The sequence below is a fragment of the Paracoccidioides lutzii genome, assembly GCF_000150705.2.
Source record: "Paracoccidioides lutzii Pb01 unplaced genomic scaffold supercont2.4, whole genome shotgun sequence".
NCBI classification, from domain to species: domain Eukaryota; kingdom Fungi; phylum Ascomycota; class Eurotiomycetes; order Onygenales; family Ajellomycetaceae; genus Paracoccidioides; species Paracoccidioides lutzii.
Genome location: NW_015440950.1, coordinates 669,792 through 695,610, shown reverse-complemented (window position 1 = coordinate 695,610; position 25,819 = coordinate 669,792). Strand labels below are relative to the sequence as shown.

Genomic DNA, 25,819 nt, shown 5'->3' with positions numbered 1-25,819 from the left:
GTGTACACTCTTCCGAAACTAAATATCCGAATAATCCGAGGGAGCCATACTGACGTCCCTCTTAATTATTGGGGAAATCGTGAAAGAGCGATTTATCTCCAAAATTATGGGCACCAAACTTATCAATGGGGCCGTTGGCGGGCTAATAATAGCGGGGGGATTAGCGGCAATTGGGCGGGGTACGGCGTGTAAAATATGCACATCAAGTCTGGCCATCAAGGGCTTGGGATAAGTAACTCTGTGCCACTGAGTACATCTACCCAATAGGCTGTTGTGCACGCGAGCAGGATCTAGCTGTACCGCTTGTCAACAATTTGATATTGGAAGTCCTTCTCTCTCGGCGTCTTTGCAGCTGGCGAACAACCAAGGAAGTTAATTAACCAAAAGTGAAGGACTCGCCAAGACGAACTATCTACCATGGAGATCCAGTGAGAAAGAACAAAAGGGCTGATACGTTGAAGCAGATGAGTTGGAGAAGTCTCTACAGAGATCTTCGAATGTCTTCCAATATTTGCCCAGGAATATAAGAATATAATTGGATCAGATATGAGAAGTGCGTCATCCTTTATTTTGGCTCGTAATCATTGCAGTTGAAATGAATGAATTCACTCGACTTCTCTGCTACAAAAATGAAGGCTATCCCCAGGTCAACAAATCTTCTCCCTTATTGATTGTTCCTTAATATATAGGTGTGGTACAGTGCTTTCTATTCTCGCACTGAGGATTTGTCTGTTTGCGTTAGCTATTATGAAATTCATAAGGATCCAAGGTTCTCAGCCATGGGAACTTAGTGCCATCCTCCAGACTGAGAACTGGCCTAAGGTTAAAACTCAGACACTGACATAAACAACCAACACGCTCCACATACGCGTATACATATTTCTATTCTTCACCGCCCCCAGAATGTCAATGCTGCCAAATATATCGGACAGTTCCTCATGGAGATCTTCAGGCCATTCTGGAATTTGCAGATTCCTTTCGATCACAGAGTCCGTGGAGAAGTCTTGTCTGTCACGCGTAAGCGGGTGGACAGTGAGTGTTTGAAGAGTTCCGTGTTCATCGTAGAGTCATAGTTCGGGCCATTTCATGGGCGGGCTCGGTTTGTGCTGGTATGTTGCAGTCGGGGTTTTCTGATGTATTGTATCTTCGTATGCCCTCACAGAGCTTTTCAGAGCAATGGAAAAGCATCTTTTATCAAGTCGTGCTTCTTTTGCAGGAGCAGAACCCTATATTTCTAGAACAACAAACGCCATTGAGATGTCATGTAGCAGGAAAAAGTCCCATTGAAGGTGAACTCTCGGACACTATCTGATCGTAGCAAATGGGAAACAAAAGGAAACGTTTACCAAAAGAGAGATATTAGTTCAAAATAAATCAATTCCATTGAATGGGTAAAATTTCAGGATGGGGTATGATCTAGGGAAGACATGCAACCTTGTTCCAAACGCCTGAAAATGCATAACATCAAAAATAAAACCCAAAATATATGAGAATGAGTGTATATGTATGTACAAGGGACTGCAAATTATATGCACAAGGCCCCTTTAGCTGTCGGCCACTTTGATTTCCACGGCTGCTTGCGATAGCGGTGGTGATGGCAATGGCAATGGCAATGGCTTGTCGATAACTTCAAGTGCACTAGACGACTTATGAGGGCTGAAAACCTTTTGATATGTCTCCTGCTCTTCTTCTTTCAATCCATAACCAGATGGATCCCGCCTGATGAGGAAACTCTGAAGTCGAGCATCCAACGAATTCATTTGGGCAATAGTCTGCTGTCTCCTTCCGTGCAGAAACTTGACGCATTTCTCATCGACTTCTCTCACTCGTTCTTCGACGGAGCCCGGAAAACTCCCAATCGATACCGCCCGACCCAGACCACCAAAAAGCATCAACAAAACGAGGAAGGAGGCAAATGTGCCATGTGAAACTGTTGAGGCCTGGCTCTGGTTTTGATCATTTCTTCGATACCACCGTTCCCAGTCTTCCCAAGTGGCATTTCGATATATGGAGTCATCAATATCTGTGCTCCTTCCATATCGCACGTCCAAATTCTTAGCCATATTTTCAGCGAAGAGTTCGGAACGCTGGTGCCAGCCAAAGCCGTACCGATCATAAGCCTCTCGCTTGACCGGGTCGGACAGAATCTCATGTGCAGCAACAATGAGTCTGTAGCGGTGCAGCCTCATGGATTCCGGTAAGTTCTTGCATAGTGGATGATCGTTGCTATTCCGGTCTGGGTGGTAGACTTTGACAAGATCGTAATATCGTCTTTTGGAATAAGGTTCGGCTTTGGACAGTTTGAATATATCGTAGGGGGTAAATGTCGGGCTTGACGGCCATGACATATCATGCTCGAGTCCAAATGGATGGGAGTCGTGGGCATGAGCAAACCCTCTGCTGCACTGCCGTAGGGGAGGCTGCTTTCGTTGAGGCGGAGATATGGAAGTTGGCTGCAAGGCGGAGGCGACTGGCCACTGTCCGAAAAGATGTAAACTGCCGCCGCAGCACAGGAGAGATGGCTTTTTGAACATGGTTGACTGGCTAGTTAGCTGGCTCCCATTGAAGCGGCTGGCGAAGATAGTTACCGGTCAGTGAAGTCTACTCGAACTAGAAGGTGGGAATATATAAACCATCCATCCTATGCCGCAATGATGGTTTGCGTGGTTAAGTTGTTGGTTTGTTCCCCCCACCCCAATCCATGGCTCAACGGGCCGAGTGAATTTCCGTCGCCGGTCAACGGAGTCCAACATGAAACCTCCATCAAATCTATCCAAACGTCGTCACAAGTCTGTGTTCTTTGCTTCCCGATGTTTCTCGACTCCCAGCTATAACCGCCATTGCGCGTCTCGATTGGAAATGCCCAGATACGAAGAAAACGTGCGGGATCGCCGACGGCGTTTAGGCACTTCACATTCACCTGTTCACGCGCATTCCAGAAGGGCTAAAGATGATGATGATGATGATGATGATGATGATGATGATAGTTACTGCAGAAGATTCAAAGATGATCGATCGGATATGAAATACAGTAGATGGCACGCTCGAAGCCCGACCAGATCGCCCCGGAGAGAGCATAGATCCTACCGTCGAAGGAGCAGGTCCAGAGACCATGACGACACGCCAAGACGAAGAGACGATTCGAGGAGCAGCGCACACCGGAGACGACCGAAGAATAGGAGTGAGTATGATGACGGGAATAGGCTTTCTAAGAGTCAACGTAGCGTGTCAAGTTCAAGGGCACGATCCCCTCCCCGCCAAAGATCGCGGAGCCTATCTCCCAGATTTTCCAAACGATCGAAGAATCCGCTCCCATCTCAAAAAGAAGCCTTCTCCAGAACCCCCATTGACGCGACATCAATTACTTCCACAACATTTCCAGAAAAGGAAAAACCGAACTTTGCCAACACCGGTCTTTTAGCTGCGGAGACCAACACAGTTAAATCAACTGATGGCTTGACCTCCGTTGTCCTTAAATACCACGAACCTCCTGAAGCTCGAAAGCCACCTGCAAGGGATCCGTGGCGCCTCTACGTATTTAAAGGGGAGGACCTTCTTGAAACTATACCCCTGGGAGGAAGAAGTTGTTGGTTAATTGGGAGGGAAAGATTGGTTGTCGACCTACCCGTCGACCATCCAAGCTGCTCCAAACAACACGCTGCACTCCAGTTCCGCTATGTTGAGAAGCGGAATGAGTATGGCGATAGGGATGGACGGGTACGACCTTACCTGATTGACTTGGAAAGCGCTAATGGTTCTACTGTAAATGGTGAACTCTCCCCCAAGGGCCGCTATATGGAACTTATGGATAAAGATGTTTTGAAATTTGGATTTAGCACGAGAGAATATGTTCTCATGCTCCCTCCATCCGGTCGATGATCAATGTATGCAGCATATATTTAAGTCAATTTAAGTCATTTAAATGCTGCGGTTCCTAAACAGGGAACGAACATAGAATATATGTACAGTCTGGATCCATCATCACATCAATGAAACGCAACATACGATGATAAAACACAATGGTGCTACAAACGCTATCCACATATGCAACGGATTGCACACAGTTGTTTCTCCAGAGGTGGGACCAGCCAAATCGTCCTCAAGCCACTACAACTTCTCTTTTTTATAGAGAAGTCAATCGTCACTGGCCACTATCAGCAAAAGGCATAATTATGCTTTACCTGTCCACTCTTCCGCTTCCTCTTTCGCCTTCTCTTTGAGATAGGCTGCCTTGTCTTCTGCCTCGTCTTTGAGGGAGCCAGCCTTGTCTTCCACGTCTCTTGCAACCTTCTTCGCCTCACCCTCAACCTTTTTTGATTTGACACCGATTGCATCCTTGATTTTGTGGCTTGCCATTTCTGTTCTCGAATGATTCTTGTCAGCATCATGCTCGTGCGTGTATGAGGAAATGAAGCTTCTTATATAAATAGCCCTCATGGCATCAAACCAGGGGGAAAGCGCCGAGGGAAAACAGTTGGGAAGAGTGGGAAATAGAGAAATTTCAGCCAGAAGGGCTACGTACGACCTTTCTCAATTCCCTTCAGAGCAGCATCTGAAACCAATCGGTCTGCCTTCCTCAATGTTTCCTTGGTGGCCTCGATGGGGCCTTTATCCTGCCGCCTGGCTGAGGTGGAGAAGACTGCAGCGCTGGTGGTTCGAAAGGAGATAGCGATGGCTCTTGTGACGGGAGCGGTGCGGATAATGAGAGCTGACATGCTGATGAGGAGGTGATTTCTTGATGTGGGGATTCGTATGTTCAAGGGGCGGTTCAGTTCTGTGTTTAAGAGGGATTCTTTAGCAAACTCCCTTTCTGACGTTTCATGAGAACGCTGCTGACGGATGGGACAGATATGTATATTCACCTTTTTCCGATTATATATTAGATAAATTGGAGATTGTCACTGACTTGACTTGACTTGACTTTCTTGGTATTCCCTTTAAAAACCCCTTGCTCTTTAAAGGTCAAGGCAAGATTATCAAAGTGTGTATGATTTCGTAAATACTTGGAGGTCTGGGCAGAATTTTGATCTGATGGAGATGATGGGTACAATAACTAACTTCCTTTCGATGCTTTGATAGAACAATAATTACAGGATGGAGTTATCATGGGTAAGAAGTCCCGCAACCTATATATGTTGCCCTTCCACAGGCTTTTGAGCACTGCTTGTTCTCCTTGACAAACTTCGATGTGACGTCATCTTACCATTCTTGCCTACCAAAACTTAATGAATCAACCAGGATATGGAAAAGCTGTCCAGTGATATCATCTAGTCAACGGAGATCGATGAAGTCAATCGGCAGGTTGAAGGGATATGGGAAATATTCAATTCTTAATCACTTCTATACTACACATCTATAATCTAAGCTGAATTAAGCAATAAATTTCCGAAAAAATGAAATTTAACAAAATAAGAAAACTCGAAATGAAAGAGAAAGAAGCACTTTCTTAACACCTATAACTACATGAGATGGTACTGAAGGAATAAAGAAAGGTAAAATAAAAAATAAAAACGCGGGCAATGCGATGCTGGTCCATACCCTCTCATTCCCCGTTTCCATTATTACTCGGCCCTCAATCCTGGACAAACGCCCAACGAAGTGTCTTATCGTTAGCCCCTATTTCTCCCATCTCTTCATATAGCAAGGCATTATAACACCGTCAAATGCAAAATAAAAACTCCACAACTTCGCTCTGGGTTACATCACGGAAACAATAACTTTACCATAATAGATATCTTCAGAGTCCAATCACCTTGAACGATTTATGGCCGAAATAAGAACACGCACACGGACATGCACACATGGAGCATAAAAATGAGGATGGGGAATGATAGGGATTTAAGTACGACACGCAATCGACAGGACGCCGAAAACACAAGCTCGAAAGCAGCGACCAACGCAGAAGGGGGAAAATGAAACATTAACAATAACAGAAACAAAATCATTGGCGCCGGGGATAGCCATCAATATTCGGTCTAGCAGGAGAGCTCCCGCTTCTGAATCGTGGATTGTGTTGGAGATTCTCAATATTGTCTAGCGGGTTGCGGATCATCCATTTAAGATGGTCATCATCACTTGCACTTGGCATTAGGTTCTGGCTAGGGTAGGGAGGAGGGGTGCTGCCGGAGAAATTCGTACGGGTACTCTCAATACTTTGCCCGGGGTTGAACTGCCTTGCAAAGCGCCCTGATCGCATACGGGCCTCCACCACACTTATGGGTTCGTGCTCTCCGAACCGGATATACTGTGTCGCGGGGTGATGACTGAATTCCACGAAGCTGCGGGTCATCCCGTCCCCAGAGTCGACCATCATTCCCGGTCCTGAAGATGCACGGGACATCATGGCGGCGTCGAAGGAGGTTGGTGTGGTTGGGGGAGAAGTGATTGCTATTCCGCCACCTCGTCCGAACATTATTTGAGGAGAGCGGGTATCGATCCCAGGAGCTTTGGTACGAGCAAAGTTAGGAAGAGGTGAAGAACCTCTTTTCCCTGGACCTGGGGAATACTTAGGTGGTATCCTGGCTGGTTCTGTATAGAGCGATTGATCAGACTGAGCGGAAATATTTCTAGACATGGGCTGCGATGAATAGCCTCCCGGCATTTGTTGCCAGGTAGGAGCAACTTGAATCCCGTTATTATAATTTGGTGCAACCCCCGGGCCGTGTGTGTCGTGAGGTGGGATAACGAAGCTTGTGTATCGTGGCCTGGTTATGGTTATATCATTATCGTACGGAAGGGGAGGACTGCCGGTTGCTGCTAAATACTGTTGCGGAACTGGATCGTGAAGACCTAGAATGTGTCCGCTTGAACCTTCAGAAGACCTGGACGGGTGACGGGAATGGAACCGCAATGGCGGTGTCGGACCGCGATCGTTGTCTGGAGATTTCAAGGTCGATCCCATCCCTAACTCACTGAGATACGAATTGGTCAGTTTATCAGATGAGGACCTGTGCGACCAGCCACCTTGTGATGGGAAACTTCCGGGACGAATTAGAGCATGGTCCTCAGCAGGTTTATTATTTTCAGACCCCCATCCCAGTGATGGAGAGGAGTGCGTAGACGATGAAGTGGCATTCGGACGTTTTCCTGCGAGCACGTTTGCATATGTTGGGTAGTTCTCCTTCTTCGTTAATTTTGGGTTTATATTCCTTACTCCCCCACCACGACATGGAGGTGGGCTAGCATGATGCACCGCAGCAAGGGATGCCTCAGCATCGGATTTGGCCGAATCGTGATTGGGTCCAGGGATATCTTGAGGACGACTGGAAGACCCTTGACCATGAACACAGGAAACTGACACAACGGGGTCAACCGGCCTATAACTTCCCAAATTTCTTTCGCCACGAACTCTTCTTATCCCTAAACGGCGTGTCACTATGCCAAAGAGTCTACAATCCTTGGGTTTAGAAGCTTTCGCAACAACCTTCCAACCATCCTCATCTTGTTCAGTCGCAGTGGATTCAGGTACCTCCGTGGTTTGGGAAAGAATAGGAGACATCGCGGGAGCTGTCCGACTATCCTCTAGTTCAGATTCATCGCCCGGATCCTCCGCAGGAGGTAATGGTAAATGGTCAGACGAAAACTGCTGCAGCAATGGACGAGACGACAGGAATTCAATTGGCGAATGGGCATTGTCTTGGTCCACATCCATCTCCCAGGAAAATAGGGACGATGCACTGTTTGGTGTATCAGCCATGGAGGATATGCTGCTGCTTCGATCGAAGATCGACTTTTGTTGCTTGATGAATTCTTGCGATGTCTCGGGGGACCTATGTTTGATTTCCTCAGATATATCCTTCCTGACCTGAACAAGAGCGTGACTTAGAGAATTCATATCAGGGGGAAGATCTGGGTTCCCCTTGTAAGGTCGAAGTTGTTTAAAGTGGCCCAGAAGGACGCTTGCATGAGTTTCATACTCTCCAAAATCCTTCACGAGACCAGGAGAATTCTGCGTTTTGATTCTAGAGATAGCGTTGGTATATGACAAGCAAAGGAGTCTTGTCGCAACAACAAGCCACCAGGCAAAAGCCCCAACTCCCAGTCGCAAGAGTTCATCACGGAAAAACGCTTGTACAACGGTGTGTATTTTCACCACATCGATGGAGCTATTAGCAGTGAGAGATGACGTGTTTTGGCTCCCGCTTGCTTGAGAACTTTCTAGTTCTGAGAAGGGTTGGTTGTCGGACAATTCCGTGCTGCGTCGGGTAGTTGGTCCTCGTTCAACCGAGACATAAGGATCGAGTAAGCGATCGATCAAACCGTATCTGATAAGGATGGCGAAGGTGTTATCTATGTGCCTTCCATGATTCCCATCCTCCTCAAGTGAGCGAATTTCAACACCACAGTCAGCAAGAGCTTTCCTGCCTAAATAGATCATGCCAACAGGAACATCGTGCCCGAAAAATGAGAGAATCGTAATCAAGTTGACAGCTTCCAGGTGGTCATTGTTTTGTAAGTCAGCCATGATTCCCCGGTACGGTTCGGCGAGCCGTTTGTCAGTAGTTTGAGGCTTGATACGATACTTTTCTAATGACTTTCCAGTAGCACTGAGTCGATGACCTATAGCGTGGATTGCCAATGGTAAACATTCAAAATGTTCTACCAACTCCGTCGCCTTTCGCATCTGTTCTGATGTCGGTTGTTTGATGCCAAGATCCTTGAAAAGGAGATTTCGGGCGTTTTCGACTGACAGAGGTCTAACTTTGAGACCGAAAGGTTCGAACAACCTTTGCTTTTTCCTCAAGGTGCGATCGACAGAGGTATATATTATGCTTGAATTTGTGTTGTATGGAATGAACTTTTTGAACTCGTTGATTTCGTTGTCATCATCGCAGGAGAGTCCGTCGAAGATTACAAGCCAATTTTGTTTCGAGGCAAACCACCTCAGGACCTTGCCGATGTATTTGTCCCGGTCATGCCAGTCTGGATCTTGGGACTCTTTCTCTTGGGTTGCGGACAGTCTTTCAGCAATGTCCCAAAAGCATTGGCAACACGATTCCCTGGACCTGGCATCGATCCAGAAGATGCCGCCCGTATACGCCGCACGGTGATTGAAGACATACTGGCGGGCTAGATGGGACTTTCCTGATCCTGACCCACCATAAATAAGAACCGAAACCACATCCTCTGCTCGTCTTCTTACCCTAAACAGCCGATTATGCAGTTCTTCCAGTTCCTTTTCCATGCCGAAGAATACCCAGTTCGGATGAAAGCCAGGAGGTGCAACAAGGAGAGGGTCTCCATTGAGCTGGGGAGGAGGGAGCTCAGCACTGGACATCAATTGTGATTTGGTAAGTGCCAGAAACTCTGAATTCTGTCCAGCGTGTAATGAAGATAATGAATTGCCTATATACGCCACTGTTAGCAGGTTGATACAGTCGAACACATTACCGAGCGGAAGTGAAAATACAAGCACATAGATTGAGGGCAGAGATATGTTTGTGAAGGGGAAAGGGTCTTCAATTAGAGGGGCGTATCCTACCAAGAGAATCTAATCTTTCAGTGTGGAGAGATGATAGGCTTTGCCGCAGAGGGTCATCCATGATCACTGGTAAAGTTAGAATCCGAAGTAACGGCTTCAAGGGGGTTTTAATTTTCTAAGAACCCCAAAAATAGGAAGAAGGAAAATGTCACTTACGAAGCCGCTCAGCTTCATCTCTCATATTATTCCTTCGAGCCCTATGTTCTTGCACCCATCTACTTGCGATTTCAGCTGGTGCCTCTGTCGCATAACGAAGGATAGCCTCTGCCACCGCTTCATAGCCAGGGGATTTTGCAGTTTCGAATCGACACATGGCACTGTGATCCGCCTCGATCCCCATACGTTCTACCCCTTCAATGATCGGCGCAGCAGATGACTCCTCCACGATAAACCTTCGGGTGCCTTTCAGATCCATTGGCTTGGACTCGTGGAAGAAGTAAATACGAAACCTGCCCATGATCTCGGCAAACTGACGGTTAACATTTTGCAAAATTTCATTGTCGGGTCTGAGGGTTTTTAGCAGGTTGGGGGTCGTATCGAAGAACTTTTTCGGCACCAAGTTGAATATGGATTGTATTGAAGTACCTAGATTTGCTAGATCAGAGCCGTTGTGGGGAGTACCCATGAACAGGATGGCATATGTCGACACGTATGTTGACCGGATATGCTGTGTCTTAGGGTGTCTGAGATGTTCGCAGTGGAGGAGGGTCCTCTTCACTACGATGCCACCAAGTGAGTGGCATACGAAGATGATGGGTCGTTCGAGCGCACGTTGCAACTATGTATCCCCTCTAATCAGCGCCTTGCCTAACACTTTCTCATACAACAGAGAGAATATACAAGCATATCTGCCCAAAAGGAAAAAAAAAAAAAAAAAAAAAAAAAAATGGCCGCATGCATGTACATCTCTATTCTGCACTCTGCCTTCAGGTATCTATCACTGCAAACTCACATTCCTATTAGCAAGGAGTTGGGCGGCCAGATGCTCAGCATGGTTATGCAGTCTCTCCCTCGACGTCCCCTTTGCGAACGAAGCCACATTTGCATCATATCCATACGTTAATATCCGAACATTGAGGCCTTTGAGGGTTCGAGGAAGGAGATCGCCGGGCCAGAAAACTTCAGGTTTCTTAGTTGCCCATGTACTGTAGGAAGCACCATTCAGGCCATGAACGAACACGATGCTACAGGGATATATCAACGAGATATAATGTCAGTTATATATGCAATACTCCAGGGACGGGACATGGGCACGAACGGAAGGACAAATCAAAAAATAAAAATAAAAATAAAAATAAAATAGAAAGAAAAAGAAAATAAATAAATAAAATAAATAAAATATGAAATTGAAAATGAAAGAGCACGACTTACTCAACTTGTGGTACCTGGGGTTCGGGGCAACGGTACACTTCCGTCAAGCCATACTGGTTGATGTCGAACCGTTTTGCAGTTGCAGTGGTCATAGCTGCTGCTTAAGACTTTGTTGTAACATTCATGGGGTTTGTAAGGAATCCACGAATGACTCGGGGGGTCATCCCCACATATATATATATATATATATATATATATATATATATATATCTGGGCTACAGACAACAATAGGGAGAAAGGGGGTGGTTGGGGGGGGAGGTTTGGGTGGGGATGTTGAGTGATAGATGGAATGGTTCTCTATGACTCTACCAGGGAGGGAATAATAATATTACGGGTTGGCTGGAGCAGTCGGGACAGGCGCAAGGCAGGCGAGGAGAGGAAAAGAGAAGGCGGGAGGGATATGGAAGAAGCAAGCCCCGAAGGCGGTGGAGGGGATCACTATCGCTGCTAGGCTGTAGCTATCTATAGTTTGTTTGCCTGGCAAGCCCTGACCGGGCTGGCTGACTCCCCCCGGTCTCGTGAGCGGCTGCTGAGGAATGAATCGGAGATGATGTAAAAGGTGGCAGTCTTAACAGCTAAACTAGCTAAACTGGCTGGCTGGCTGGCTGGCTGGCTTGCTAGTTCGTTTGTTCGTTTGGCTCTTGGTACCTTGTAGTAGGGCTGCCCACCCCGGCAGAAGTCACGCTACTTCGGTAGGGCTGGCTGTTCCTTTTTATCGCAGGGAATGAATGTTATTTGGTTTGCCTGCCCTTTTCGCATTGGGCCGTTGCTATTTATTGGTTTATTGATCTGGCGTGTGCGGTTGAGGGGGACTCGATTTGGATAGGATAGTTTAATTCTTGACGCTACCGCGGGTCCAACCGCTTCGTGCAGAGCAGCAGCACAAGGTTGTCACGGAAAAAGGCGAGAACATTACGAATGGGGCGGGCATTGCCCTGCGCTGAATCGCTGGGCCCCGTTTTTGGGGGCCTGGTCTAATTAAGGTCTGCAGGAGCGGACTGACTGGTAACAAGCCACGGCCAGTAGAAGCTGTTCGCTTGCTACTTTCGAGGTTGTGAGGGCAAGGTGCAAAACGTACAGCCACGGGCGAATCGGCTGGTGGGAGGTCCCGAAGAGAAGCCCTACGCTCTGGTCTAAAATAGAACCTGATCCCCCCCCCTGGGCCGAACTCGATGTTGCCTGGGCTCCCCGACGGATCAGACCCAAGGATTACGCGGAAGCTTTGCGGGAACCCGTGGGCCGAAGCTGTCACTATCTTGAATACAGCGCGAGAGATCTCATCCCTAACCACGCATGGATATGGGTCTTATCGCCCTGCGAAGTTTCGATTTCACTAAATAATGTTAACGTTATTTTAAACTATCTGACGAGCTATAATTATTGGCTATGGTTTGCCATAGGTTGTTTGCTACAGATTCCGGCATTGCCCCCCCCCCCCCCCGGAATTTTTAAAAATTCCTTCCGGGACCCCGGGGGAAAAAACCTGTTAAATATCAACGGCCCCACGAACACCCGGAAGGCTGTTTATTTTTAAGGGTCTCATAATACCAGGGATACTCTTTTCAAAGCACCCCTTCTTACCGTTGTGTCCACATCGGTGTCACGGTGTTATGGTCAAGGATGTAAGAACAGCTCTCAGCACACAGCATGGGGAGAAACAAGCGGACGACAACGGCAAAACCTCCTCAGCCGTCAGTGAGCAACCAACATATTTAGTTTTATAAACTACTCTCTACGTGCCCAAACAGGGTAACACGCATTTTTGAATAATTTAACGCCGTACAAAGCCCAGCTATCCAAGGCGAGCTTTTGGTGCGTTTCTTCTTCTAGAATCGTGGAATATATGAACTCCTGGGATCCCAGAGGATCAGGGTTCATCTGGAAACCCTCACACCTCCTAAGCCACAATGTAACGACGAGCTACGCAGATCTCTGTAGACTGCACAGAAAAGCTGCTCGTTAAAGCGAGTAAATATCTGCAGACGCTTATTACACACTTACATGTTACAAGCAGAAATCGAGTTCCTGCATTAGACCGGGCCCTTGTTGCATAAATGAAAACGACCATGGGAGGAGGGTCTCTAACTAAACTAACTTGTCCTGTCAACTCCTCCCCCGATTGGTTTGAACAACCATCCTGCGAGAAGCAAACAATCATCCCTTGCTAACTTCCCCTGATTACGGACCACTTGAATCTTCAGTGAAACAACCCTCCACAATAGAAAAAAATCCCACCGGGCACAGCGCCGGTGTTGGGTGGGAAAGTTGGCATCTCAAGAGGTTACTATTGAAATATCGAGCATTTGTAGCCCAGCAATCATTATGTTATGGGGAAACATCTTGAAGAGGTGGCAACCACTTATCGAGTCAACCAGTAAAAAGATGTGCCGGAGAAAAAAACTAAAAAATAAAATAAAATAAAATAAAATAAAAAAATAAAATAAAATAAAAAGTAAAACAAATAGGGGCCAGGCAATTTTAACTGACGTTTTAACTCCCGGGTTGCCCAAATGTTTTATTTACCTCAAATCTACTTTGTAAAATGACTCTGCAGCCTGGGTGGTCTCTCATGAAGCTGAATCCGGTGAAGAGAATCGTCGTTGAGTCACATCATAGTAGAATCGAGCGAAGGTGAGCTTAGGAAAAATAGGCAACAATCCAATAACTATGGCAAATAAATATTATTGTCCTTTGCATCGAGGCCACAGAATATTTAGCACGTGTAGATCCCCAGAAAATGGCAGCCTGGCGGGCTGGCCAGATGATACAAATATAGAACACACAGGGAAACAGCACGTGTGAACCGCATAACGGGCAGGCTGGCCAGCAGATACAAATATAGAAATCAAGCAAATATTCGTACATATACACGGTGACCTTATGACCTTTTGGCCAGCAATGCCAGGAATGCTCTTCCTAACATTGCTGCTGGCTGGTTCGTCCCACTCGAGATATTTAGAAGTGAAGAAAGCGAACAACCCCCTGTTCCTCTCGCCACCAAGTAAATACTCTCCAGAAGGATATTTAGTATAGTTACGCATATCCCGTACAATCGCATCACCTGCCCTTAAAGTAAGGCTTCCTCTTTTCCGCAAAGGCCTTGAGCGCCTCAAACCGATCCTCCGTCTCCACAACACCCAAATATGCCTCGTTTTCCGCTTCTGCGCCCTTCTCGAACCCACGAACCGCCTTCAGGGCTTGCCTCAATGCAATCGGACCGCCCTCACAGATATCTAGAGCAAGCTTGATGCTCTCCTGCAGAACTTTTTCCCTCGCAGCGCCTGGCTGCGCACTTTCCTCAGGGGTGATCTCCACTAACCGATTACAGAGTCCGAGAAAGTATGCCTCTGCACCACTGACTCTGCGACCGGAGAGGATCATATCCAGCGCCCGGTTTTCGCCAATGAGTCTGGGAAGTCGGTAGGTTCCTCCCGCACCAGGGATGATGGCGAGTCTCGTTTCGGGCAGGCCGACGATGCTTGTTGAACTGAAGACGCGGAGGTTGGTGGACAGGGCTAGCTCGAGTCCGCCTCCTAAAGCCATGGAGGAGATGGCTGAGATTGTGGGGATTGGCAGGGCAGCAAGGCTGGCGAATGTTTGACGGAGTTGGGCAAGGAATGCTTCGGTTCTTAGTAACAATTTACACCGACGACGGTGGTTTGGCGGTTAGTGTCAGACATCCATACACTGCTAGCAACAATCAAGTGCAGCCAAAGTAAATAACGAAAGCCATGAGCTCAACTGAGCGGGTAAGGTTATCAGGAGAGGACCCGGGGGAGGGGGAAATCTTGAAAAAGAAAAGAAAAAAAAATATTTACTCTTGTCTTGTAAACCCCGCACGTTCTTTCAAGTCTGCGCCAGCGCAGAATGACGCATCTACATTGCTAGCGAGAACCAATGCTCGCGTAGGCCCATTTCCTTGTTCAGCCTCAACCGAGTTGACATGCTTGGTCAAGCTGTCCAGTAGCTGGCGCGAAATAGCATTTCGGGCTTCTGGTCTATTCAATAGAAGCACTCGGATATGCCCTGCTCCTGGTGCGGGGATCTGCTGGACATTAATTACCGACCCTTTCGCGCTGGTGCCGACAATAGTGCTATTGTGGCGGACTTGAATAAGGGCGAACCGTCTCAGGGAAAATGGAGAGGGGAGGAGGCGGCGAGACATAATATTAGATGAGGATTAAAAGGGATTAAACAAAATAAAAAATAAATAAAAAATAAATGTAGGGTTAAAGGGTGTTGAAGGTGTGAGGAAATCAATTGAGGGTCGTTGTATCGGCGATGGTTGCCGCTGGTCTCGGGATTAGCTGAATGCCGCCCGCTTCTATGGAGTATTTAGCTGTCTCTTGGCACTGCCGGGAGCATCACGACCCAAGTGATGATGATGATACTGCACATTACATCCAGTATGGCTAATGCTGTTACTGTCTTTGATTCTATGGCTTAACCTAGAGATGTTATTAAGAGGAAAGAAAGAAAGGCACTGCTTATACGTTGAATATTGTCTGCTGGATATACCAATACCGTGGAAGAAGTCAAGCATGCAATGGCGACAAAAGTGTGCAATGATTCTTATAATTCGCCGAAAATCTATAGGCAGAAAAATCTCTAAGACATACATAAAAGAAAAATGGGTATATGTATAAATGTACAAATATATTTTACAAAAAAATGTCTATCATCTCCGGGGTTTACGTAGAATAGCCACATATTCCCGAACTTCTTCATCTGTCGGCCAAGGCGACAAGAGCTCCGTACTCTCAATGATGTCGTATGCTTCCTGGGTAATGGGATCTTCAAAGATCATGGTCCCTTGAGTGCCCCCAGCAATATTTGGGCCCTCTTTAGAATGTTGCCTGCAGCCGAAGATGGGTGGTTTTGAGGTAGGAAATGTGCTCGCAGACCCGGGTTCGGATACACCAGGACTTCGCTCCAATTGGCAATCCAAAAAAAATCTGACGGCCACAACGGTTCGACGCATCAGTCTCTTGCCCCCCATGCGTTCACCAGATGCTAATATCAACTCAGACTCACGTTCCCTCATCCAACGGAGAAGTGCCAGTAACCCACAGAAGTCTTGGGCAAGGCCAAGAGCGCGAGCGTAAGCGTGCAGCAGAGACGGCGCAGTATATTCATATACGATCGGTAATGTCACGCGTGGATCATCGGTAGTAATTTCATCAGGCGACCTTAATGATGACAGGACTTTCTCCCCTTTCGTCACCTCAATAAACTTAAACTGGCGCTTAAGGAAAGCTATGCCTTGCTGGACCATCTCATGGATTGTTGAATAAGACAGCAAATCTGCAAACCTGCCTGTTTGTCGAGTGACGTTTTCGATGATTCTTAAGCCATGTTCAGCTCCTTCAATGTCTTGTCTGGCTGCCAAAATCATCCTTGAAAGGGTAGAACAAAGAATTTCGAGGCTCCGGTTCTCAATGGGAATATTTGCATCACGCATCCATTCAACAACATGGGAAATCTCCCACCAAGATATGACAAGTTGCATTGAGAGAGAGATCTTGTGGCTAGTGAAATGAACTCTATCTTTACCCAAGGCCAGCAAGAGGTTATTCCACGCTGGGAGATATCGCGTCATCCTCGATTTCATCAGCCGGACAGCGTGTGTGAGCGCTCTGTAGTGATGAAACTGCGCAGTCTCGGTGGACTGACTGGGGTTTGAAGCTGAGAGTTTGCTTTCTTCTTTCAGAAAAAACAAAATAGGGAATAGATGCCGCATAGGTGTGGTTGAATCCCCTACGGACGACTTGCCCAACACCGAGAATTTACAAAGAAGTCGTATGAATGCCGCAAAGATATCGTCCGGAACATCAGCAAGAAAAACTTCGTTCTCTAGTCGACCACGAAGGAGGCCGGAGACAAGTGCATATTTTTGCTCGTAGGGTAGGCAGCTATGAAGTAGGTATTCTACACCGGCCTCAAGAGACTTTGAATGGACAAGAAGGAGGATGAGGAATTTCCCCGACGGTTTAAGGTTATGTGAGAACATTTGGTGAAGCAAGACATCCAATGAGGGAGGTTCAGAATGGACATAGATGACGTCCTGTGGAGAAGACGGCTCGGGGAATACTTCCATTCCATCACCTGGTAGAGCCTCAGTTGAGAGCTTCGAATTGGGATTTTGAGAGAGGTCGTAAAATATGATTTTTTCGGCCATTGAGAAGTATATATCCCTGTGAGGGGGAAGTCCGTTGTCCTGGTAGGACAGGAAACATGCCCACGCCTCCTTTAGCGTTCTTGTAGCGCGGATCCGAGCAGACCAGACGTTCAGAGACACCTCCTTGTCTCCAGACTTGGTCGCACCAGTTATTGGACAGGGCTTCTCCGGAATTTGTGCTGAGGAAGGTAAAATCCGAAAATAGCACGGCTTTGGAAGAAAAGTTCTTGTCTGGATTGTTGGTGACCTATCCGTGTCCCACCCGGCATAAATGGTGGCAGTTTGTTCCCATGTCGTCATTCCATACCCAGCTTCCCTCATATGGAAAATAGACTTCAGCGCCTTACTCTCGCTGCCCACGTTATCCTTCTCGAAATCAATTCCAAGCTTTTCCTCTTTCCAAGGTGGCCATGATTGGGCTTTAAAATCCGCCCATTGGCGCTCCAACATTGTCTTCTTTTGAGCAAGCTGTACGGTAGTAATTGATCGATACCCTTCTCTAGTAACAGGCAAGGGAGGGCTAAAATTTGACATTGCCCTCAACAGCTGAAATTGAGCACGCTGCTGAAATACAACTGAGTGGTACGGATTCAGTCGACATGGAATTGCCAAAAGAGAAATGAGTTTGTTATAATACTGAGTCAGCAGTCGAATCCTTTTGTCATAGGCCTCGCCCACTATCATCTCGGCAGAGGTAGATCCAAGAGTCTGGGTAAACAGAGCAGCTACAGAGGGCAAGGCTTGGGGCCATACTTCTCGAGCAAGACGCAGCAGACGAACAGCAAGAATCATAATAGTGCTGACATCTCCGGATCGATGCCAGGGACAATTTCTATGGGAAGAAGGTGCACGGCGCTTTTTGAGGCCTGACTCCGCAGTAGGGGGTTTCGCAGATAAGCTATCATTTATTGTATCCCAAGTTTGGAAGAATAGGATCCTGAAAGCTCTCGCACATATGTGCTTCCGCCGGAGAGTGAAAAGCAACACGAAAAAGGGAATTCTAGAGCAGTCCAAATGCTTATCAACAACTTGCTTTTCGAAAACCCTGTAGCGCATAGCAGCCTGCAGTGGACTGGAGGAGGTAAGGATCCATGCCCAAGTCATCACGTCAGCTACTGAATAACCCCGGTTCGATAAATATTGGAGTGATTCGTCATCGAAAGCGGAGAGAAGAGCGTCATCCAAGGCTTTTTCATATGTCTGGCTGGGTAAGCCCTCGAGGGGTTCCAAATTCAGCAATGGATAAACATATCGTAGATAGTCCGCTACTACCGTCGTGCAGGCTAGACGTGGCTTAAGAACTTGAAGGATCCCGTCCTCTATCTTTCGTGAAGGTCCTCTATAGAAACTGGATACGGCGCTGGGGTTCCAGTGTGAAAGGTCCACCCGCTTTTCCTTCGGCTTCGTAATGCCGACATCGTATCGGTAAGTTTCCATTACGGATATCAGGTACTCTGAAGGAGTCACTAAGTGCACATTCTCTGAAGGAGTCACTATGCGCTTCTTCTTGACCCGAATTTTCTCTTGTGGCGTAGTGGGTATCCTGCGGATAATGCAGCTGAAATCCACCTCGCAACCATTATGGGACGATGTAAGAGTAGACTCGGAATGGGTAAACCTAACGGTGGTGATGTTATGGTCCTGTTTCCGCAGCGCAGTGAAATTGGGAAGTCCATCCTATGTAGGTATGAGATCAAGGTCTATTAAGGATTGTTCAGGGTGATTAACGCATACCTGTAGCAGTGGCAATGAAGAAAGGCTATGGACCACTCGACTAGACCGATAGCCTGCCAGTCGGTTTATAACGCGGGTGCTAATGGAGGACATCCATCGATATCACCGTAAAAATGTCTGTTATGGGAACCGAGGACGGAATAGGGGAGCTGGAATTAAACGGCACGACAATTCCGCATCAATCAGAAATGCCAAATTACCTTCTCCTGTCATGCAATTAATTGCCTGACCGGTTAATTGATTTAGTTTGCATTGAGTATCCCCAAACAAAGAGAAAAGACGGAGAATATCTCATGAAAATAAGATCTCGCCAATCAGTGGGATGGGATAGATTTATGTTTAGTCAGCAAGGTGGAAAATCCATTTTTGACCGCCTGGTCACGTGCAAAGCTTAAAATCACCATGGGGTTCCTGAATCGCCGCCGCCAGAAGAACACAACATCTGGTTTATTCAACCATCCAACACCCTACCCTAGGACTTTTCTGGTGACGATATCATCCGTGGTTCCGCTGTCCGCTGGTCAGTATATTGCACTCTTCTTGTGCAGGTTCTTGTGTGTGCTTCATTGCTGCTCTTTGGCATCCTGTCACGTCGTCTCTCTTCCCTTGCATGCCAGACTAATTTCGCAAAAGCCTGGCGTGCCTCCGTCGATCCGATACGCTGAAAGCCTTAGCTGGATAGCCGGAGCTTCTCGAGTGTCGCAACCTGCGTCTGAACGATCGCGTTAGATGCTATCAGAAACTCTCTTTGTATTTGCGTTCTCTGGCCTCTAAAGCAGGCGAAAACTTGCGCAGTTGGATACAACTGTTGACTCCCTCATCCCTCTGGGAGTTTGATCCACAAGAACAAGTCTGAACAAGCATGGAGGCTAATGATCCGGTCGCAACTGCGACAACAAACGGACTACCTATTCTTCCGCAATTAAACTCGGATTCACTTTCTTCCCCAACCCCAGGAAAACGAAAACGCGTCTCCAGTCCCGGCGACGAATCCCCCAATTGCGTTGACATCTCTAATCTATCCAGCACTTCAAAAAAAGAGCCTCTCCACCAAACCTTGAAGGACCTCCTTCAGGTTCTAGAAAAGTGAGTGCCAGTGAACCTCTCTTTGCCGCTATTCCCAAAGACTAGTCTCGGATTTTGTTTCTAATCTCGATAATACAGATATGATTCAGATCTTGGTATTCTGAAATTTCCCCTTCCTCCAAACTCCCCCGTCGAACCTGATAGTAAACGCGCGAAGTTATCAGATGCCACGGCCGACTCACAAACAATAGAGTCCAAAATCATTGCGGCGCAATACAAGACTATCCAGGAGGTAGTCGATGACGTTGAGGCTGCCTCCGTTCGAATTGTGCAACGACGGCATGAGTCTGAAGCTACTGCAAATAGGCTGGAAGATTTTCGTTCGTCGACCGAGTTAGTCAACCTTTCGCGCATATTTAAAAAACATTTGGACAATTTCATTCTTCGCAACCCTTTCCAAGGAACTTCCCTTGTAAAGTGTGAGTCTCCAGAGCTTCAGAAGAATGCATCCCAGAACAAGGAGAATAGCAGAAAGACACACGATCGGGAGGACAAAATGGTTCTGGCCCTCTTTGGGAATCCGCCCCGTGGGAGGCATTTGTTTTCTAGTCTGCAACATCCAATCAACGCAGAACCCGACTCTCACAATCCGGCTAAACCAACTGCTGTGGGCATACAAGCCACAATAAATGAAGCAGCACTGCCAAACGGCATTACTACATCCAAAGTCATTCCATTCAATATTAAAAACGTGGATACGGATAAGGGGAAGTCGAGGACTATAGCGGATGTATTTTCACCTCGTGACAACCTTCCACAGCTACAACCTCCCCGCAAATCGCGCTCTTCCAAAAATTCAAACGTTACATGGCTTGACCCATACGACTTGACCATAGCTGCAAAATATCCTTCAGTTGAAAAAAAGGGGTATCCCTACTTGCCTTTCCCCTCTGGGTATTGGTTACACTATGGTTATGAACCCTCGGTTCGGTCGGAAAACCGAACTCAAAAGACTGACGCAAACTTCGGCAAAAGTCTGCAAAAGCCTTTTCAGAACTCTCTTAATGATGGCGACTCATTATTCCGCAGTGTTTATGCGTCATTTGCTCCCTCGTTTGATAGTTCTGGAGCATCCATTCCTGCGGACGCGAAGGAGCAAATATGGTGGGACCAATTTGGGGCGAAGAATTTCCATGCGTTATTGTCGAGTGGAAGCGATATAGAAAACCAACAAAGCGACGATAAGATTTCAAATCTACCGATCCAACCACTGGATGAAACCAGTCTAGAGGAAGCAGTGAAGTTGTATGAGCCAGAAGTCGATAAAGAATTGGTCAATCAAGAGGAACAGTCTGGTGGACAAAATGAGGAGAAGGATATGGAGGAGGTTCTCGAAAACATATCTGAGCTTTTACGCACGCTAAATTCTTATCGTCGAATTCGAATCCTCGGGCAACCACTTCCCATATCGTCAGAGAAAATGAACAACGAGGCTTCAGCGTCTGTAGATCCCTCCTTGCCCTCTGGTGTGGAAGCTAGAGTGTATGAAACGCTCAAATCAAGTTTGTCCTCGATGATCGCCACGTTACCTCCATATGCTGTTTCAAAGTTAGATGGGGATCAATTAGCGGAACTAAATGCCAGCAAAAAGATATTGTTGGAAAGTGCTGATTATCCTGGAACAATGGACGAGGATGAGTATACCTTTCAGCAGAAACAGATATCCAGAGCTTCCCAGGTGCCAAATGCGGTCCGTACACCTACACCGAACGTGAACACACCGCGAACATCACCATATCAGACACCGCCCACGGCGACTAATGTTCCATTGCAACGATATCCATCCAATTCTCGCGCAAAAGCAGTCCCAATGAATCACCCTCCTCACCAAGCTTATGGGACGAGCCAGCGGTCTTCATCTATCCCCTATCTTCCTAATAATTCTCCCCAGCCGTACAATCCGTCCAGGCAACCACCACCCCAACGAGCTGGGTATGCACAGCCTCAATTTTCTCAACCCGTCACTCCGCAATACAACCAAGGTGGGATCCTTCAGCAGTTCCAAAGGCCAACCCAGAACGGTACAGGCCCTTATCCTTCGCAACGAATAGCTTCCCCAGCGCAGGGATCGCCTCAGCCTTATCCCAGTCGCCCAAATCACCAAACCCCTTATCAACAACGACCGCAAGATAACCCATACGGCTCACCCATTGCTGGCCCACACAATTCTCCTCCCCAGAGACATCCAAACTTTGGTGCATCCCCCCAGCGTCACCCGTACGTGAATTCTACTCCTGATAATCCCCAACCACGATACTTCCAGCAACAAACCCCGCAACCGCCGCCCTTCCCAAACTTCCCTTCTACACAAACCAGCCCAGCACCAGCGGGATACGCCAACAGCGCAGCTGTAATGACATATGCGCGAAGCGCTGCGGAGCAAGCGGCCCTTATGGATCGCAATAAGGCACAATTGGCCGAGCATCAACCTCAAAAATCCAACACCCCACAGCCATCATCTGTTCGGCAATTCAGCGGCCAGGGGAACCTACCACCCGGTAATCGGCAGAATGGTGCTCCAGTGGGATCTACAACAGGTGCAACTCAGTGAAATGATAACCAATAGCAGTAGGAGCTTGCAGGAGGAAAACTTCTGGCTTCAAAACAAGGACAAAGAGAAGCTTCACATGTTTTTTTATTACAAGCTTTTACTATTCTGCTTCACTATAATTTTTATTCTGTTTACCTTGTATTCTGCACACTGTTTCTTAATCGTCGGGCAGATTTTACCCATGACCTGCTTTGTTCCAATTTCTATCTTACCCTGTCTTCATATTCTACCACTTCCCGTTTTCTATTCATAACCCCTTTTATCGAAGAACCCTCCCTTAGGTAATGGAAAAAATTAGTTTGTTTTGCGTTCACATCTTAACTTTGTTTCCTATTTCTTCTTCTGTGATATTATGGTATTTGCGGTTTCAGATTTCCTTGGTCTGGACGCCCAAAAATACGGCGGTGGACGTCATCATCCTCCGCTGACATACTTTCGCCGTCCACATTGCCATTTCTTTTCTTTTCTTCCAGCACACGGCGCGGATTGGAGCAATCGGAAAAGGGAGCAAGGGATGTAGAAGGACATCTATTTTCTGCTCTGTTTGGTCTTTTCCTTTTCCCTTTTTCTTTTTCTTTTTTTCTTTTCTTTTTTCCTTAGTTTTTTAATTTTTTTTTTTTCTTGTTTTGTCAAATTCTTTCATTAGATTTGGAGATATATCTTTTCTCTTACATTATTTGTTTGAAGAAGGAAGATGACGAACGGGCGGATTGCTATTATTGGGTTTTCTTGCAACTCTACGGAGAAGCTTTGTCGTAATTCTTTTTAAATCTTGCTCGGCTAATTAAAGATAGGTTAGGGGTAATGCAGTTTCGATTTTGTCGATGAAAAGTTTGCATTTCTTCTCCAGAGTCCCCAACCCAAATGTCAGGAGTAACTAATCCGCCAACAGATGCAGCACGGAAGCAACGCACTCCCAGATACCAAAATCTGCGTTGAGAAATTTAAAAGACCATTTAGCCAACATTCAACATTTTTTATTGTGTAAAAAGACATATAACCATCCGAAACGCTAAATGTAGGTCAATACAAAACAAGCCATCTGCTGTTCCACACAGAAGTTGGCAAAAGGCACCAGTCAGCATGTCCAATGCCAAGGGTCAATAGCCCAGAAAAAGGAAGAGGAGAAGAAGAAAAAGTAAAGTAGTCAGAGTGAGAGAGAAAGATGAATCACCTCATACTCTGAAACGAATAAATGAAGGGGTAAAAAGAATGAACAACGTATTAATTGAATTGTCAATTAATGACTCCAGCCAATTCCCAATTCCAAGCTCCCTTTCCCCATATATAACTCCGCATACGCACGTTCAACAGAAGAAGTTGGCTGTGGTGTCAAGTCCCTTTTTCTGCTCCCGTCCAGCAGGTATATAACTATTTTGTGTTTTGTTAGTGGCACCAGGGTTCCATTTTACCTATCCTGGGGATGCGACAGGACCGAAATCAAGCTAGCTGTTTTCCACTTGTGGAAGAAGAGATGAACCATGAAAACCATGTGAAGAAGATATGAATAAAAAGAATCAAGTATGCAACGCTGATTGATGACAAGACACATCGCAGGCTATGTACCGCGTAGAGGTATCGAAAAGAAAATTCTTTATCAAAAGGGACGAAATTGCTAGAGAAAGAGAAACGTGAGGACAGGAATACAATGAAAGGACGCCATGAAATTGAACGAGACGAATAATCGGAATCGGGCAAAAAAAAAAAAAAAAAAAAAAAAAAAAAAAAAAAAAAAGGGGGATCGAGATTCGTTACTCATAAACTGCCGTTAAATAATGATGGCTGCTGCAGCCATGAAGCCGAAATACCTATTACACCATCAAATAGTCAGACATCTATTTATATGTCACATATTGATAAAGAACCACATCAAGGAAAGGAAAAAGGCAAATGACACAGGTACATACAGTGCGGCACATCTCCACCCATCATGTGGATCGATCAAATATTCATGACCAGCTGGTCCATTTGATGCAAACAAAGCCGTTGCACCTCCAACAATGGATACGACGGCAATGCGACCAAAGAACTCGGAAATAACACCAAAGGCAAGAAGTGGGAATAGGATGGCAGCTGAAGCGGTGGCAATGGTAGAATATATTGGATTCGGGGAACGGGCGGACGCTGAACGGTCCCCGAGTAGAATGAGGTCATTATCATTGGCGAGGAACCTCAGATCAGACTTGGACGATGAGGAATTCTCATGGATCCAAGTACGGTAGGCGTCGACCTCGTCGGTCGTGGCAGTGAGTAGTTTGCGAGAGACCTCACGATATGAGCAGAGAGCACGGTCTGGATGATGTACGGGTAAGTTTTATTATGTAGTCAGTCAAAGCCGCAAAAGATTCATATGGTGGGGAGGCAGTCTTTCTTACTATATTGCTCCGTCTTCAGCACTAGTTTTTCAACCAGTTCAAACTTCCTCTGGTGAAGAGCTGATAATTCCTCAGACTGAAGGTCCTGATGCTTGGTTGATAGCAGTTTCTGCCTTCCAGAATTTCTAACATTGACGGCGACTCGTCGTACCTCTTCGACTTCGTCAAGGATGGAGAGGTCCTCTTCCATCTGCGCGATTTCTTCCTGGAGATGGTGCAGCAAGCGATGGTTCAATGACTCAAACTTCCGATACAGTAATGGGTGGTCGCCATCTCGTGACGCGCTTCGTTTGGAACCTGACTGCACGGAAGCCCGTCCTTGCTGTTTGTTCTTACTTATATTCAATTTGCCCATATCGAAACTCCGACGATATTGATATGAAGGATGGATGGCGGTATTTGGAGGTGTCGGGGGAAAGGCGTATTTTTGTTGGGTGTAGTATGATTCAGGAGCTGGGAGATCAAAAAACCCAGGGCCAGGAGATGTAGGGCTTTCCAACATCGTTTCCGTATCGGTCATGTACGCTCCAGCCATCTGGAGGCGGCGGCGCGTTTGGAATTCATCTGCAAATTTCCAGCTGGGGTTATCTAGAGAGATATCAGGGGGTGTTGCGGGCTGGTATTCAGTGGAAGAAGACGACGAAACTCGATCAGGACTGTGGTCCCTAAGCGATAATCCTGGCTCCGAGGTGAAGCTGCAAGATGCGCTAGATTGCCGTCTCGAAGTTTTGGATGGTGAAGAGGTGGCAGATGACTGCCTCGCACTCATAGTCCGGGCCCAATGGGCACTGGGATCCTCTGAATCGTCCTTATCTAGGAATTCAAAGACGTTCGGCAACGGCTGTCTAGCTCCCGGTTCACTCACTCTTGTAGTTGGGCTTCTCTTCAGAACTGGGGGGGCATTGGCAGTGAGATCGATCAATGGTTTGGCACTAAGGGTTTTGGAGCGTGGTCGGGGTCGCACAGCAGTAGAAGAGCTCTCATTCGAATCTCCAGAAGATTTGGCCCGAGATATAAGAGCTGGGTCCACAACGGAGGTCTTG

General features: G+C 46.8%; 8 protein-coding genes across 8 annotated transcripts; 2 read left to right on the top strand and 6 right to left on the bottom strand.

Annotated features, from left to right (window-relative positions):
- Positions 1–1,544: 1,544 nt before the first annotated feature.
- PAAG_01978 (hypothetical protein) lies at positions 1,545–2,534 on the bottom strand (the record flags this gene model as incomplete). The annotated part of the gene is made up of 1 exon (XM_002796044.1): positions 1,545–2,534. One exon carries the CDS (start codon positions 2,532–2,534, stop codon positions 1,545–1,547), a length of 990 nt encoding a protein of 329 aa, XP_002796090.1.
- A 217-nt stretch (positions 2,535–2,751) lies between these two features.
- Positions 2,752–3,879, top strand: PAAG_01977 (hypothetical protein; the record flags this gene model as incomplete). The annotated part of the gene is made up of 1 exon (XM_002796043.2): positions 2,752–3,879. One exon carries the CDS (start codon positions 2,752–2,754, stop codon positions 3,877–3,879), a length of 1,128 nt encoding a protein of 375 aa, XP_002796089.1.
- Positions 3,880–4,170: 291 nt separating this feature from the next.
- Positions 4,171–4,715, bottom strand: PAAG_01976 (hypothetical protein; the record flags this gene model as incomplete). Its single annotated transcript, XM_002796042.2, has 2 exons — positions 4,171–4,358; positions 4,523–4,715. The coding sequence occupies 2 exons, from the start codon at positions 4,713–4,715 to the stop codon at positions 4,171–4,173; spliced, it is 381 nt and encodes a 126-aa protein (XP_002796088.1).
- A 1,226-nt stretch (positions 4,716–5,941) lies between these two features.
- PAAG_01975 (LipA and NB-ARC domain-containing protein) lies at positions 5,942–10,944 on the bottom strand (the record flags this gene model as incomplete). Its single annotated transcript, XM_015844507.1, has 4 exons — positions 5,942–9,345; positions 9,638–10,259; positions 10,434–10,665; positions 10,853–10,944. The coding sequence occupies 4 exons, from the start codon at positions 10,942–10,944 to the stop codon at positions 5,942–5,944; spliced, it is 4,350 nt and encodes a 1,449-aa protein (XP_015701511.1).
- Positions 10,945–13,909: 2,965 nt separating this feature from the next.
- On the bottom strand, positions 13,910–15,017 carry PAAG_01974 (mitochondrial methylglutaconyl-CoA hydratase; the record flags this gene model as incomplete). Its single annotated transcript, XM_002796040.2, has 2 exons — positions 13,910–14,480; positions 14,671–15,017. The coding sequence occupies 2 exons, from the start codon at positions 15,015–15,017 to the stop codon at positions 13,910–13,912; spliced, it is 918 nt and encodes a 305-aa protein (XP_002796086.1).
- Positions 15,018–15,530: 513 nt separating this feature from the next.
- Positions 15,531–18,857, bottom strand: PAAG_01973 (hypothetical protein; the record flags this gene model as incomplete). Its single annotated transcript, XM_002796039.1, has 2 exons — positions 15,531–18,707; positions 18,765–18,857. The coding sequence occupies 2 exons, from the start codon at positions 18,855–18,857 to the stop codon at positions 15,531–15,533; spliced, it is 3,270 nt and encodes a 1,089-aa protein (XP_002796085.1).
- Positions 18,858–19,626: 769 nt separating this feature from the next.
- PAAG_01972 (hypothetical protein) lies at positions 19,627–22,401 on the top strand (the record flags this gene model as incomplete). Its single annotated transcript, XM_015844506.1, has 2 exons — positions 19,627–19,850; positions 19,929–22,401. 2 exons carry the CDS (start codon positions 19,627–19,629, stop codon positions 22,399–22,401), a joined length of 2,697 nt encoding a protein of 898 aa, XP_015701510.1.
- A 1,768-nt stretch (positions 22,402–24,169) lies between these two features.
- Positions 24,170–25,545, bottom strand: PAAG_11408 (hypothetical protein; the record flags this gene model as incomplete). The annotated part of the gene is made up of 3 exons (XM_002796037.2): positions 24,170–24,209; positions 24,309–24,693; positions 24,777–25,545. The coding sequence occupies 3 exons, from the start codon at positions 25,543–25,545 to the stop codon at positions 24,170–24,172; spliced, it is 1,194 nt and encodes a 397-aa protein (XP_002796083.2).
- Between the last annotated feature and the right edge of the window lie 274 nt (positions 25,546–25,819).